At 34.1% G+C, this 17,590-nt stretch overlaps 1 protein-coding gene across 1 annotated transcript; it reads right to left on the reverse strand.

The window, feature by feature from the left end:
* Positions 1-13,880: 13,880 nt before the first annotated feature.
* On the reverse strand, positions 13,881-16,825 carry LOC139504938 (3-mercaptopyruvate sulfurtransferase-like; the record flags this gene model as incomplete). The annotated part of the gene is made up of 3 exons (XM_071294817.1): positions 13,881-14,068; positions 14,840-14,998; positions 16,236-16,825. Coding segments are annotated over 3 exons (907 nt in total), but the record flags the coding sequence as incomplete, so codon positions are not given.
* Positions 16,826-17,590: the final 765 nt, after the last annotated feature.

The raw sequence follows: 17,590 nt of genomic DNA on the forward strand, positions 1-17,590 counted from the left end.
TTGCTAAATGTTTCGCATTCTTCCAACGAATAAACCGGAAACTGACTTTCCCAGTCAAATAAACGCTTAATCCTAGATCTTTCGTGTGTTTTAAAGTGATTACCGTCTTTTCTCCAATAATGTATGGTGGAACACAATGTTATATTCAACTTTTAATATTGCAAAGTGTGAAAACCCTATCGGGTTAAAATTCAAACACATAAATCGACACAAGTGACAAGACACATATAATGCATGAAAAAAGTGTAAAACGAGTCAAGTCAGTAATTTTAAGATATTTATTGGAGAAAATACGTCCTCAAAATCTAGACAAAATCAACGCTTTAATGACTTCAAACTCAAGACACAGCAATATAATTAGAATATTCAAAAAGACAAAATTATAATATTTTTGTGTGATATATTTTAACCCCATGCCATGACGAATATTTGTATTTCTTTAAATATACTGTTTAAATTTAATATTACTGGCCCCAAAATCAGTATTACAAAAATGTGTATAACTACTTCATTTTGTACTTTTAAGACTTTACTATACAAATCCTTGGAACTTAACCAAAATGGCAAATATCTTTTATTAAATTTCATGTGATATCTAAATAAGTTGACGACAGAAAAAAAACAAACTTACGGAAATCTGCTCAGTGTTCACGACTTGTTTATTTAGCCTATGGATTTCCCAAGCCATTCAGTAAAATATTTGCATAAAAGAAAATTTTGGGGATTATGTACGCTGAAAGGAATTGTTCGTTTGACTTTTTTTCAAAAGGTATAAGGGATCTTGCTTTAAATAAAAACTCTTCAAGTGTCAGAGCTCAAGCATTCCGATATACATGTATGTAATTATCAGGTTCGTTTTTAACAATGCACCGGGGTACATCGACATGCAAAGACATTTACATCAACACCAAGGGATCTACCATTTAATTAGGGGGCTACGGGATGAAAAATGAAAAAAAGGCATTTTTTAAAGTTGTAATCTCTGTCCTGCCTTTTCTTTTTCACTCTATTCGGGCCTTACTGTTTTTAATTAGTTTACCCTGACTCTTTTACATAAATTGTCATCATGCCTTTTTAAAAGTGTCTCATCCTGCCTTATTCTTTTTTAACCGTTCAAAACTCCTGTCTTGCCTTTTTTCAAATTTCATTCTAGCCCCCATATGAATCAAAACAACCATGTGGCCCAATCTAAAGCATTGATCGTCAAAAAAGTAGTGGTTTCCTATCCCGTAACACCCACCCCTGGATCCGACAGTATATGTTTTATGACTAAGAACAAGTACAAATTGCAGGCTGGTGAAAACTCTAACGATGAAGTTTACATAACATCAAAACACTTTTCATTTTGATAAAGTTTGCATTTCACAGAATGAAAATAAACAAAGGAAATAATTGCGTATCAATCCCCTACACAATTTAGTCAATTCAGGGCGTAGCTTACGTTGAGGCAACCGAGGCAAAAAAAAATTATTTTTCTTCACTGTATTTTCTTTTAAATGATTATTGCAGCAAACTGGCTACTTAACAATAATGTAGCAACTTGTTATGTCTTGTTGGCGCGGTTATTGATTCATACCCTTTTGTTATGGGAACATTTGAATAAATTTTCCCTCCTCTACTTGGAAATACCCTTTACGGTAGTTTTCTGTAGTTCAAGTTTGTCAGAGTAAAAGGAAATCGACGACAACAGATTTATTTTGTCCTACCCCATTGCAAGCGAAAACAGTGAGTAGAATAGATGAGGATGCAACTCACGGGTCACCCGATCAAATCACTTTACCATTGAATTAGGTCAATTAGTTAATTTTGTGTCAGAATAATTTCTAGTATATGAGGGCCTTGGTGAGATTTTAAGAAAACAGAAAAATCGGCCCTGAAATTAACTTTAAATTTAAAAGAATATGGATTTAAAATGGTGCTAAATTATAAAATAAAGGAAAATCAAATTATGGGCGACAATGATTAAAAAATAAATATTTGATAATCCCATTCTAAGCATTCAAACCCTCATTTATAACCGTTGACATGTTCCCCTACGACTATGTTCATTGACTTTGGTACTAAACAAAACAAAATATGCATTTATATATCATAGTGCACAGAAAATAATTGATATGTTGTGGTTCTCAAGTTTTATTCTCGCCATTTTAAATTGGCATAGTACGTTTTCACAAGCAGGGAATTTAAAATATTTAAAGGAATCATTAATTCCAGAGAAATATGTCTGTTAGTTAATACATAATGTCAGTTTATATATATATAAAAAAATCAACCAAATACTGCATGTTCATTTATAATGAAGACTTCAGAATAAAATAATTACATTTGATGTATGTTTCATTATAAAATTTTATTCTGATTGGCTAACTGCACATCACGTGTTATTCCGTATGCAGTTGCATTGCTCAATACAACTTTTCATTCATGATAACACGTGCTCCAACAATAAAGTGCACAGGTGAATTAAATAAAAAAATATATAAAATTCGTGTTTTCATAATCATAGCTAAAAAATGTAATTATAAGTATGGAATGCTTCTTTTTGTAACTTTATAGGGTTGTAAAAGCGTTGACCGTGCGTACATTTTAGAATGAAGCGCTTCCGCGCTTCATACAAAATGTACTTCGGTCAACGCTTTTACACCCCAATAAAGTTACAAAAACTTAAGTAAATGTTAGTTATTCGCCGGTTGTCATGTTCTTCGTGAATGAAAAAAAAGTAAAAAATCATACAATATGTAATTCCAAGACCTTCGAAGGAATACACCACTAAAACAAGTGCCGTGCTACACTTTACATGTAGCATATGTTTTTCTCCTAGTGTATCCTGAAATTCGTTTGTTCAATCCAGCTGTCATTTTGTGGTGATTATCTATAATTCGTTGATTCGTGACCTACGACCAAATAAATGATCATCACAAAACTTATTACAAATAAACCTTAATATTTGCGGGTTTTTTTTTTCTGTATTGAACATTTTGTACAGGTTTCTTCTATCCACAGAGCAAGGTCATGATTTCTTGTGATATGACATGTGAGGTACAGCCAACTATACACATGGAAAAAAGTATCGCAACACCTTGATTTTTTAAAACTTGAAAAAATCAGCCTCTTATTTTGGATGGAATATGATAAAATATTTGTAAAATAATATTGAAACATAGTTTATGATAACATTGCCATTTAAACGAACAAAAAATGTTTGAAAAAAAAAAGATTTATCTAACCACAATTTTAGTAGCAAAATGATGTGTTTTTTGTACAAAAAAAATGTATTTTACAAATTTTACTGTAGTCGAACTTTAAAATGTCAGACATTTCAAAATTATTCTTAAGATGGTTGTTCACATCATGGTTGATCGTTATACGCCAAAGAATTAGTACTTTGTGCGCAGCCTCCGTTCAAACGGATAACCGCCTCAATACGTCTTCTGATTCCTGCCATACATCGACTAATCTGTTGCTAAGGTAGCAGCAACCATTTCTGATGAAGGGCATTGTTTATTTCATTGGAACATTAGATCTTCCTCTACGATGCTAATATCCAACTTTGGTGAGCTCTGCACTACATTGGATACGGACAACTATGTGTCTGTTCGTAATCAAAGGTCCTCGAAATGGTCTTATCGCACAATAACCAGTAGCGATGAGTCGATCTCGAACAGTTCTTGTTAAAAGGCTCCTGTATGCCCACCACTCTCCTTTTAGTATTGTATTGTATGCAATGGGTTTCCTTCTGACCAACCTTCATTATGCTTGATTTTCCATAGCAGATGGTATAGGGGTCTTCTTGATCTCGGAAGGTCATTAACATCGTTTATTGCTTGATTTTTATTCTCAAAACGACTTATAGTGGATTGGTGATGACAAACAATATACGTGCGATTGTCACAGCGACATTCCTGCTTCTCTCATGCTGACAATTAGCCATCTTGCTGCAGTTAAGAGTTGTGGAGGACCCATTACAAGGTGTCAATCACATAACTTTATAAACTTGGTTATTTAAAGTGTTTAAAACAATGAGAATAAAAACATCTGTTTTGCTATTTACGGGTACAGTAGCTGCATGTGCAGATAAGAACTTGTCGAGTCGATATTTATTGATTAAATAAAGGCAACAGTAGTATAATACCGCTGTTCAAAACTCATAAATCCATGGACAAAAACAAAATCGGGATAACAAACTAAAACTGAGGGAAACGCATTAAATATAAGAGGAGAACAACGACACAATATTAAAATGTAACACACACAGAAACGGACTTAGCATTAGACAAAATCCTATGAGAATAACAATTTGGGATAGATAAGTACCGTGACACGTCTTATAGTAATGGGAATTCACAGTCAAAAATAAAAGAAAACAAACGACACCACGGAAACACAACGTTAAAATGTAACACACACAGAAACGAACTATAATATAACAATGGCCATATTCCTGACTTGTTACAGGACATTTTTAAAGGAAAAAATGGTGGGTTGAACCTGGTTTTGTGGCATGCCAAACCTCCCTCTTTTATGACCATGTGAAATATAACATTGAAATGACAACACAATATTACAGGACTACATAACTCAGGTGATATTTAAATAATGTTTAACTAGTTCTATTTTAACAACTTCTATCACAAAAAAATAAAGAGTGTTTTTTTAATTTCAATTTCAATTTGGTGTTGCAATACTTTTTCCATGTGTATATATTAGAGTGTACTACGGCTTGGAAATATATTGGGAGCCATTAGGCATTTGAGCTGGCTTTCTGCTGGGAACAGTATTTCAATATATATATATATATATATGTTCCTGCTTTCTGTAGCTGCTAGCAAGTGATCAGGAAACTGACTTTTCATTGGTTGTGTAATGTGATACCTTCACATATATTGTTATTTTTATAGCTTTGAGATAGATAGTAGGGCATATAACTAACATTATTATGATGAAATAACATTGAACAGCATCTATATTTAACGATTTTTTTTCTTGTTCAAATTGTAAAAACCTCTATAGCTTGAGGGGGCTGCGACCCCCTGACCCCCGGCCTCGGTATAAACAGAAGGCAAGCTACGCCACTGGTCATGCACAGCATAAAACACAAAAAACAACAAAGGAACAGGAATTGTGTTTTCCTTTGCAAATGACGATGCTTCTGCAATACTGCTATCGGTCTTTTTGCAATTTACTATGAGAAACTCCAGGACCAGACTTATAAAAAAGTACCAGTAGGTGTGTCGATAAGATATCATTACAAATTATTAAGAAAAATGCCCAGTTGTTTAAATCAGTACGGTAAGCGTAGACTGAAACTGTGGCGGGAACTTTTGAAAGAAACAAGGCAAAAAACAAATACTGTCCATTTCTTAATATATGAATGAATCACAGAGCTTTTGTGTTTTCTCATAACTTGAGTGCTGGATATTTCCTTTATTTTTAAAATTGCACAGTATTATGAAGGATCATTAAGAAAGTAGAAACATTTTGACAGACATATTTTTTTTCGGATTTGTTCCGCGTAGATTTTTAAAGATTTTTAAGTAGTGTCAATTACAATTAATGACATGTTACATGATTCAAGATCCGATACCAGGTCTTTCACGATCAGGCCGGTCCCAATGTTAGACCAGCATTATATATTCTTTCACGGTCATCTTTCTCGACATACCAAACGATATAGCCGTGGACACGGTCAGAAGATATAAAACAGATATACTACCAAAAAGACAATAATGCTTTATCAAGGTAAGATCAGGCAAAATGTCATTTTTACTGGACGTGCCAAATAATTTATTCATTAAATTTTTATCATAGTTTCGCCGTTAGACAGATGCACAATTGATAATTGACGAGGCCTGTACGGTTGGTATGATGTTTACATCTGAATTGACGTGTGTTAGAATGACTCACTTTTGAAAGTACATTTCCGTTGAAATGCTGATACCACAAAAACTTTGATTGATTGATAGTGAAATATGCGTTTTTGATGAACTAACTAGAATACACATGGCAACAAATAAAAAGTGTGTATTTGAAATTAACTTTGCAATCAAATTTCTATTATAATCCTATTCAATTGTTTTTTTATAATTTTATCTACACAATTGCATTTTCTAACATCTGCATAGAAATTTAAAACGCTTTTATTAAGTACTTTTATCAAATTCATAGATTTTATGTCAAACCATATTCAGGGGGAGATAATCAGTAAAACTTTTATCAATATGGTTTCTGTAAGCCGAGGAGAGGTAATTTTGACTGAGCCCGGGCTCTCGATTTTACTCAGTCTTGTATTTCCAGAAACATCTATATTGGATAAAGATAATCATACACATAATATGTCTCTAATATTTCATTTGCAAATCATATAATAACTTAAGGATAATCCGATGATAAAATATAATAATACAAGCGTTTTACTTTGCGTAAACGCAAATAAAATGGATTTTTATCTAATTCGAAAAAAATAAAGACACTCAGGACCGCACTGTTACAATATATCTCTGTTCCTCATCTCTGTGTATACTAGGTTACTATAACCATAGATACTATGGCTGTTACATCTATGTTATAACACAGTGAGTTATTAACAGTGGCGGATCCAGCCATTTTAAAAGGGGGGGTGTCCCAACCCAGAGTAAAGGGGGGGGGGGGGGTTCCAACTATATGCTCCCATTCAAATGCATTGATCGGCAAAAAAAAGGGGGTTCCAACCCCCGGAACCCCCCCCCCCCCCCCCCCCCCTGGATCCGCCACTGATTAAGTAGTGGTCAGTCATCTCTAGGAACAGTATAATATAGACATTAGACATTAGACATTAGACATTATTTTATTTTTCCAATCATGGGCCCTTGTCAGGCAAGATACAAAAACATCATAATACAATGATTATATAAACATTAGTGAAATACACAATAAGTAATACACAAATAATAAATTGATAATATGAGTAATGTAGGATATAATTATAGTAAGAGACATTGAGTGCAATGAGGCCGATTTAATATTAAAAGGATATGATATTAAGTTTATTTTAAAATACTTTAAAAAACTAAAAAATAGCAAAAATAGAACCGGGAATATAGTATCTCAATCTGCAGTAGTTCTCCTCATGACCAGTGCACAGTAGTGAGGGACTTCATCACAACAATGCAAAGGTCATCAAGGGGGGATCCTTCAGAACTAGCTACAGATACATGAGATTACTCCAATAGTGATTCTCCTCATGACTAATGCACAATAGCAAGGGTTAACATTGCTACTGGACAATATTCATCAAGGGACGGTGCTCTAGAAACACTATGGAGAAAATATAAAGTTCAAATTACAAGTAGTAGAGGGAAATAAATCCCATTAAAACTTTTCATATTTCTTAATGAACATGCATAATTCTGATAATAAATTCTCATCTTCATTATTCATTAACCATATCAGTTTTTGTTTAGGGTCAAGATATTGAAAATTCTTGCAGCAATTATTTATCATTGTTATCATGTCTTTCCTTTGATCTGATAAACTATCACAGTTAAAAAGAAAATGTGTTTCATCTTCGACCTCATTACTACAACATCTCTTACATACTCTATTGTGTCGGGGAGTATTACTATATCTACCTCTCTCTATAAGTAAATGGTGAGCAGATATGCGAAATCTTGTTAGACTCCGTCTATCTTCAAATTTTTTAACAATATCAAGATATTTTTCACAACCAAAATTTGCTTTAAACGTAACATATGTGCAAAGTTTTCCTTCTGAGTGAGTTTTGAGATTCTTTTCCCAATCTTTTAACATGGCAATTCTTAGTTTTCTGTTGTCAATTGGTTTAGCCATGTCTGAGGATATTTGATAATTATTAATCAGTGAAAGAAGTTTTTCAGATGACATATACCATGATGGTTTCTTTGACTCATACAATTTCTTTGATTCTATAAATGCATTATATAACAATGGAAAGTTAGTGTCTGACTTTTCTAATCTGTAATAGTATTTAGTCATTGCTTTAATCATGTTAAAATATATTGGTAGTCTTCCCAACTCAGTTAATACTGCAAAATTGGTGCTTTTTTTTGGAGCTCCAAGAATAAATTTACAGAATTTAGTATGAAGTTTTTCAGCAGGTAATTTAGAATAAATATGGTCAAATGAAAAAATTCCATTTCTATATTTAGACGACATAGGATTAAAGGCACCCCATATCTCACAGCTGTATAGCAAGATGGGTTTGATGGTATGATCAAAAACATGCATGCTTGTTTTGACTGAAGGATGCAAGGATAAAAAATCTTTAGATAACTTAAAATAGGCTTTTAGAGCCTTTTTATACAATTCATCCTGGGCTACTGTAAAGGAGCCAGATGCACAAAAATGTATACCCAAATATTTATATGTTTTAACACACTCTAGTTTGTTATATATGTTTTAACACACTCTAGTTTGTTATATATGTTTCTAATATATGTATACGATATGTAGAGCCCTAGGTGGTCAAGTGGTCTAGCACGGACACAGTGCAGGGCGATTTAGTACCACGATATCTTAGTATGCCGGCTACGGGAGAATGAAAAAATTGAGAAAGCAAATTTACAGATCAAATTAACATTGTTGGGCTGATGTTTAGAGCAGACGAATTATATATATTTTGACTGAGCCCGGGCTCTCGATTTTACTCCTGTATTTCCAGAGACATGTATCTAAGTACGTCTGACTCGTTGACCAGTGACAACTCTACAACAGATTTATCCATCGGATCACTAGCAGTGATGTTGATACATAACTGTGTACATTCTGTATATACAACTCGTCTAAACATCAACCCAACAATGTTAGATCTGTAAATTTGCTTTCGCAATTTTTTTTTGTTTTTCCCTCGTCGGGATTCGAACCCATGCTACTGTGATATCGTGACATCAAATCGCCTGCACTGTAACTGGCGCGCTAGACCACACGACATGCACCTTAATTGGCTTCATATTCCTATATTCCTGGCCCATGCAGTAATCTCAGGTTTATACAATATATTCTCTTGAAAATAGTTCATGCATTTTTCAATTTGCATGAAAAAAAAAAATGAAAAGTTGTTTACAAATTACTACTGAAACCACATGGGAAGGTCGACTATCCATACAAGACTTATATGGATATATAGTCGACCTTCCCAAGGATAGAAACAAGTGCCTGTGGCACTATACTGTCTGACTTCTATTTGTTTTCAAATTTTAACGTTTTTGTGTTGATATTTCCTTTTTTAGCACAATTATAGATAGTAAAATAAAAAACAAGAAGTCGCAAAAAAGAAAAAGCCAGATAAGAAAAAGAAAATAACAGAAATAGAAAATAATGCACCAGAGGTCATAGGTCATACCAGGGCTATGTCAAGCTCCAAATCGTCCGAGTGTATAAAGTTTGAATACAATGCCCAATATATGATATCTACCATTAACACCCGATCATATCAAAAAAGCAAAAACAATAAAATGAATGATATGAAATACGACAACTATCCAGACGAGGTTCATGACTCGTTCTTACTTAATCCAGAGACATCATGTCCCTGCTAAATCTAATTTTAATTATGAACTGTCGATTTTCTATTTAAACGAAGAAAGTTGCTGTATATGGATAGATCGGTAAGAAAGCAAGGATTGTGTAATTCCGATAAGCCTAGTGGTTAAAATATAGGGAGCAAAGGTGGGGTTCCCAAGAGCATATTTTTATAATATGAATTCTATATTAAAATGGATTTTTTTTAATTTAATTAAAAAAATAAAGAAAGTTAGACACATTGTTACTGGTCTTTCCACTTCTAACCCTGTTGAAGAAGTGGTACAGATAACATCCGAAGTCCATGACCATGTCCTTTTAGTCATGTACCTCTGACAAAAGTGAGAAAAAGGTAACAAAGGGACTTTCACACTCATAGGTCGAAAATAAATTGACAACGCCATTGATAAAAAAAGAAGAAAAGACAAACAGATACAGACGGACTACAGTACACAAAACACAACATGGAATACCAAAGACTTAGCAACATGAACCCTTACCAAAAATTACTAGAGTTATCTTAGGTGCTCAAGAAGGGCAGGCATATTTTGCTAGACATGTGGCTCCCGTCGTGTTGCTAATGTACGGAACTGTTGATAGATTCAACATTCAGAGAAAAGGGGACGGGATGGTTGTTACGACACTTGGGACATATCTGTCATCATCTGTGAAACAGATATTTCTGAACGGTCAACCAACTCTTGATGGCGTCCGTAAAGTAAACGAAAATGTCAACTTCACCACTCGGAACTCTTGGCTTAATAGCTCAGTTATTGTGAGTAGCAATCATCGAACAAGTAAATCATGATAGAAATTGCAAGCCCTGTAATACCATATCAACTGGGAGATAAACATATACTCCGTTTGCAGGCATTGCTGGAATGTTGGTACATAGAAATGGAAAGTTCACAATTGGGAAGCTGAAATCATCTCTTTTGTCTCAAAGTTTTTTGTTCAATAGACCCACAATCAGGTGGGTCAATTGTCAATTTCTAGATGCAAGTCAAGACACAAGGCAGACTTATATTAATAAAGCCGTAATTATTGATGAATTGAATCCTCCTTTTGTAATTTTAATCTGGGTATAAAAGCGTCGAGCAAAGCCCATTTTGTATAAAGCACAAAAACACTCCATATTAAACAAGTTTGTACGATCAACACTTCTTCTTCTTCTTTGGTTTATAGCGATCCTTAATTTATTGAAGATTTTCCGCCGGGCGTTGACTATAAAATTTGTTTAATTAATTCACAAGGAAACCAGGAAAAAGAAATAAAATTAACAAATGACACTGTGAGCTTCACCCGACCAAATATTTTCGAAGTTGTTGAGGCATAAATCTAAAAACTCATCACATGTATATCTGACTTATATAAACACTGAAACCAAATTTCAGAATCCTTGTACTTTAGTTCATGAGAAATTTTAAAAAATGTGACAAACATTTTCAACTTGGCTACTGATGTGTCAAAAGAAGTAAACAGGAGGATTTTGTACCCTTGTATTGATTCAATGCTAAACATATGGAAATTTTATAGAAAATCCACAGCCTTTATCCTTGTACTCTCATATTTGGCAATTTGATAACTGATAGATATAGGATTATTGCATGTAGTGCTAGCATTGATTTTCCTTAAAACAAGTTTATTAATGTAGTTACTGGTTAAAACAGATAAAAATATGGACAAAATCAAGTACACCTTTTGAGGTGCGCTCGATTTTAGTGACTCAGCACGAGGTTTTTTGTAATTTACAGGTTGGTTAGAACTTTTTTTGTAAAAAATAAGCACTAGCACGAAAAGCAAGTGAGTAATCTATGTTTCAAATTTTATAACAAATTCTCTGTATTAAAGGCTGTGGATTTTCTATAAAAATCTTGGTTTATTCGCCACAAAGTACTCTTTTCTATTAAATGCAATGCGGAAATAGTAAATAATAATGCTTAACATCAAGTTTCCCCTTGGTATATGTACAAAATGGCCATTCTCTATTATACATTATATCTATAGTTTTGATACAATTGAAGTTTGAAAAGTTCGTACAAAAATGGCCACAGAAGGGGTCATAAACCTTAACCGTTGGTTTTCCCGTTTGAATGGTTTAACAGTAGTAATTTTGGGGCCTGTTCGGTGTGAGCCAAGGCTCCGTGTTGAAGGCCATACATTGACCTATAATGGTTTACTTTTATAAATTGTTATTTGGATGGAGGAGTTGTCTCATTGGCACTCACACCACATCTTCCTATATGTATAGATGATTGGTCTGACGGACGGACGGATTGACGGATTGATGGATGGACAGACTAGGCAGAGATAAAACAGTATACCCCCATTTTTTAAAGCTGGGGTATGAAAATCAAAATAAATATATGTGCATTTGAAAAATGTCATTTGGATAAAACTATATACACTTGATAAGAAAGTTATTTGAGAGTAGAAAATAGGGATGAGAGCCGATTTTGAGATCATACTCTGAGTCCCCGTAATGTACTGCATGAAACTATGTGTTGTGGCAAATGATTCCAATCATTTAAATTGTACGTGGATAATTAAAATGAATATCTATAACTATTTTTTGATGTTTGCATACCATTTGTCTAAATGAGTGTGGATTGCTATTTACGGTTCTATTATCGAAAGTGGAATTAAAAGGGTTAAATGTGAGGGACTGCAGAAATTTCGTGTATAATTTTGGATAAGAAACACGCCAAATTTCCAGTTGGTACCAATTTAAATCTGTCCTTAATTTCAGTACCTGAACTAAGTTATGGAAGCGGTTGTATGTGCAGCAGGCTTCTCTTTTCTGAACTTTTTAATTTGTTAAAATTGCTGTTTTAGATGTGGATCCCATATGGTTGAGCTGTACTCTAATTTGGTCGGACAAGGGTTTTTAAATACATAAGCTTGGACTTTGTGTGTCTTAAAAAAAATCATATTTACTGAAATATTCTTCTGTTGAGCCAACTTTGTTTTTGGTGTATTTATTGTGTGACACCAATTACAATAAGATATATGAAAAAGAAGATGTGGTTTGATTTCCAAATGAGACAGCTTTGCACAAGAGACAAAATGACACAGAAATAACAACTATAGGTCACCGTACAGCCTTCAACAATGCGCAAAGTCAGTCAGCTTTAAAAATGTAAAACAATTCAAACGGCAAAACTAACGGCCCAATTATGTACGAAATAATGAACGAAAAACAAATATGTTTCATACCATCATATATATACAGGTTCCTGACTTGGAACTGACACAAGAGTCTATATCGAGTTCTGTAGACCTGCAGGAGTTTCAGATTATTACAGAAGGTCATCAACCTTGACATTTTTTGTAGAGTCCGGCACTAGTCACTAGTTTACAGTTTTCTTCAAATATTTCTGATAGATCATTTATACATACATTAAATGAATTTGGACTCATATTATCTATTCCCTTGTTTCACTCCTTTGTAAGTAGAGGCACATGGAGATATAGATTCAAACACGTTTAAGACTAATGAAACTTTCGTGTGTATTTCTGTTACAGCCGATTGCATTGAGTGTGTACATAGAGGTAGTATCTTGGGTTAGCTTGCTTGCATTGACTGATTAATAGGGGCCCTTTCCAGACATGCTTCAGTGATTTCCTTTATCTATCAAAGTCAACTTCTTAAAGGAAAGTCACAACAAACACATTCTAGATTGTGGTATATTTAAGCAATTGAAGAAACGGCACACATGGAAAAGAGAGGCGAATGAAACCAAAGGGAAAATAAGCATATCTTGGAACATAACCTGGGAATGATTTATGTAGCAATCTGCTCAGTCTTTGGTTTTCTATGTTGTATTATGTTTTCTATGTTGTGTCTGTTTTGTCTTTTTTCTTTATTGGCCATGGATTTGTCAGTTTATTTTCGAATTATGAGATTGAATGTCCATTTTATATTTTTCGCTTCTACTTTGTGAATACATTTCACATATTTTCAAAGATCTGCCGTCTATAGATATAGGAAGATGTGGTGTGAGTGCCAATGAGACAACTCTCCATTCAAATAACAATTTATAAAAGAAAATCATTATAGGTCAATGTACGGCCTTCAACACGGAGCCTAGGCTCACACCGAACAAGCTATAAAGGACCCCAACATTACTAGTGTAAAACCATTCAAACGGGAAAACCAATAGGTCATAAGCGAGTAGGGTGGGAAAGCTACTTTATACCTTTTATTTAGCACCAAGCCATCTCCTTTTATTTACGTTTATCAGGGCAAACACAATGATTAAAATAGCTGAAACAGTTTTCAATGTTTAATAGAAACGCAGATGAGAATGCATTTAATAACATATGTAATAAATAGATAGCAAGAACACAGCAGATCATTTTATAAACTATATTAGTTAACATATCATACATGTTGATTCTTTTTTATCACTAGGACAAAATCTCATATCTGGAGTTGATCTTAGATACCATTCTGGCCATGACCCATCGTATACGGGCACGTCTTCTTTCCCACATAAATAGGCAGCAAATGCTATGCAACAAGCAGTAAGACCTAAAACGGAAGTAATAAAATTGAGAATGGAAATATGGAATGTGTCAAAGAGACAACAACCCGATCTAAGAGCAGACAACAGATGAAGCCCACCAATGGGTCTTCAATGCAGCGAGAAACTCCCGCACCCGAAGGCGTGCTTAAGCTGGTCCCTAAACCAAAATATATACTTGTTCAATGATAAACTTCGAAATATACACAAGAAACTAAAATTGAAAATCATACAAGAAATACATATTATAGAACAAAGGATGTGGGGTATTGTTCCAAGACACATATCTCTTCCAATGTGAACATTATTATACATTTACCCGGTAAACGATACCTGCAAAATAACCTTTTATAGATTGTGACTTGGATGGAAAGTTGTCTCATTGGCACTCATGCCACATCTTCCTATATCTATTGACAGCAAATATTATGTCACTAGATGACAGGCAGCGGCTCTTTTCGTTGGACTATTCAAGAAAGGGTGTTCTATATTTTTTAATTACGAATATCTTAAATTCTTTAAATATCTAAAATATTATTGAATGGGTCTTATTTCTGTGACTTTAGTATAATAGAAGGGACACAAAGCAGTGCTTTGCACATCCTCATACCATGGTCATTTCTATTCTCGATAAAAATTGAGATTATTAGCTCAATTTTAGACAATAGAATTTATAGTCACCTCCCGTAAGATTTGTTACAAATGCACACAGAGATAAATATTCTAAGGAAACAAAGTGAAAGATCTAATTGGATTATAGACAAGAAACATTTGCTAACCTGAACCACAAGTGGATACCAATGGTTTTGATAGATCAAGTCCAGTTTCATTGAAAAGTTTTTTAAGCCCTTTTACATCGAGCATTACACCGCTTTCTTTATCCACAATATCTTGGTAGCAGAGATTCTTTGAATCTGGTATATGACCAGGCTCTATACCTATAATAAAACAGAAAAGTAAAACTTTGAGTTACTGCCCACTGATGATACCCCCGCCGAAATATTTCGGTAAACAGATAGTTGAGTGATGAATATGAAAACCCATCACATGGTATAGCCGACTCATACATGTATAAACTCTGAAACCAAATATCAGAAATCCCTGTATTGTAGTGAGTTCCTGAGAAAAATCTGACGAAAATTTTCGACTTGGCTATTTATGTGTAAAATGATACAAGTGTTTAAAAATGGGAAGTTGTTGAGTGATGAAGCTGAAAACGCATCACACGGTATGACTGACTTATATTAACCCCGACACCCGGTGCCAATTTCATAAATCCCTGTCAAGTAGTTCCTGAGAAAAATGTGACAAAAATATTAATGGGACAGACTGACAGAATGGATGGACAAACAGAGGTAAAACAGTATACCCCACTTTTTTAAAGCGGGGTATAAAAAGGTTTCGTATTTTAAAACATACAACCAAATATAAATTGGCCAAACTTTGAATACCGAGATTTTCGGCAAATTATATTACAGTCGGGAACTGCTTACTATAGTATTTGTTTTATACAAAGGAATTCAGTTTACTGACTTCTTCCAGTAAGCACAAGCCGTCAACTGGTTGACTCAGAGTATCCTGTCTGAATTTTGGAGGTGCACATGGATGTGTAAGTTAACAAAGGGAATTCAGAAAAAAACTAGGTTCAATATTGTATATACATTTACAATTAAGTTAATTTGAGACATGCCATTTAAGTTTAATGACGGAGCTGAGTCTTGAAAGATTTGACATTCTGAGAAGAGACAGTTAAGTTAGGCCAGATAATAGAACGATATCCCCGTACAACTTGGTTTGTATGCTGCCGCTGGAGTTCTGAATGCTTAGTCCAGTAGTCGTTAATTCTAAAAGGGCATTCATTTCGTAAAAGCTTATTAATAGATGTATCAATTTTATCTATACTTCAATTCAGATCAACTATTTTCTTCGTTCCAGTTCTTTATAGTCCTGGACGTTTGCTTTTTCTTTAGTCGACTTATTGGAGATGTATGCATTCCGTTGGAAAAAATCGATGACAAAATTGGCTTTGTGGGGGTCTTAAGTGTTATACTATTTTTAGATGTGTCGGAACAAACTTAATATTAAACTGGACCCCTGTTGTGTTCACTTATCGCTACGCTCGGTGCGAAGCTATATATGGAACGGCGGACCAGATTACCTTAATAACCAAATTACCTTCTCTTGCTTCCGGTTTGATTCCCATAAATTGCCCTTCTCCTCGAGCATCCATTAATTGAAACGAATGATCTTTTATGTTTTTCGCAATATCCTCGTATGACTTTACTAAATGAGGACGATAAAGTCCGTGGAATAATGTTTTCGGAACATGAACAACTTCTGATGTCGTCGGTAAATCCTCAGAGCACCATTTCATAAATCCATCATCAAGCACCGACACCATTTCATGTCCAAAAACTCTGAACATCCACCAAATTCTTGGAGCAGAAAAAAACCCGTAGTTTATACCATTATCATAAACAACAATATGAGTGCTATTATCAATACCTAAGTTGCCTACATACTGCTCAAAGTGTTTTACGTCTGGTAACATGAGACCGTAAGGAGAGGATTTATCACAACATTCTTTAATATCAAAATATGAGGCTCCCGGGATATGCTTTTCTTCATATTCTTTTTGACCGTTTCTGTTCGAAGATGGCAAGTGAAAAGAAGCGTCAAGAATCCTAATGTCTTTTGGAACTCCACTTTTCAATACATTATGCAAACATTCAGTTGTGACCAGAGCACTTGCTTTCGTCAACATTCTACAAAAGAAAATACAAATAAAAGGCAAGACTGTAAATGATAAATAAAGTGAACAATCGACTTAAAATTAATGGAACGCTCACTTTGAATTCATTATTGTATTGGCTGTTTAAATTGTAATGCAAGATTTCATGTTTTAAGCAAGGAAATTCTATATAAACTGAAATAGGTTATCAATAACCACAATACTTAAAACTATCAAGAAGCCTGTTCTACCCCATGATTGCTCGTCTTCAATATCATTATTGTGGCATCAATTTTAGGATTGGTTCCATTGTACGGTTGGACCAAACACACGCAGCCTGCATGGTTACCAAATTAATGCCAACAAATATGTTAGTGCGTTAACTTGATTGCAGTTTTTGTCATGAGTTGCACACAAATCTCCATATACAGCATGTACAGTCAACCACTAAAACAACAACTCAAGAGTACTACACAATTGACGCTTATAGAAAGGACATTTGCAAAGCATTTTCGCTAAATATTATGTGTTTTATGACCATTGCCTTCTTTATTACTGTAGCTTTATTTCATTTGTCCTATTGAATAGGACACTTATATGCTTAGTTGATAACCAAAGAAGACCAAAGACAGAATTGTTCAATGTGTCCTACTGACTTTTCTGCTACGTCTGATGACTTTTAGCGTCTGGTGTAAAACAAGAGAAAGTTCTGTAATTAAAGTGCTTACAGATATTACACAATAAAATAGCAATCTCACTTGATAATAAATTTAGAATTTCACAAATGAACTAAATTAAG

The sequence above is a fragment of the Mytilus edulis genome, unplaced genomic scaffold (genome assembly GCF_963676685.1).
Source record: "Mytilus edulis unplaced genomic scaffold, xbMytEdul2.2 SCAFFOLD_1968, whole genome shotgun sequence".
In the NCBI taxonomy this organism is placed as follows: domain Eukaryota; kingdom Metazoa; phylum Mollusca; class Bivalvia; order Mytilida; family Mytilidae; genus Mytilus; species Mytilus edulis.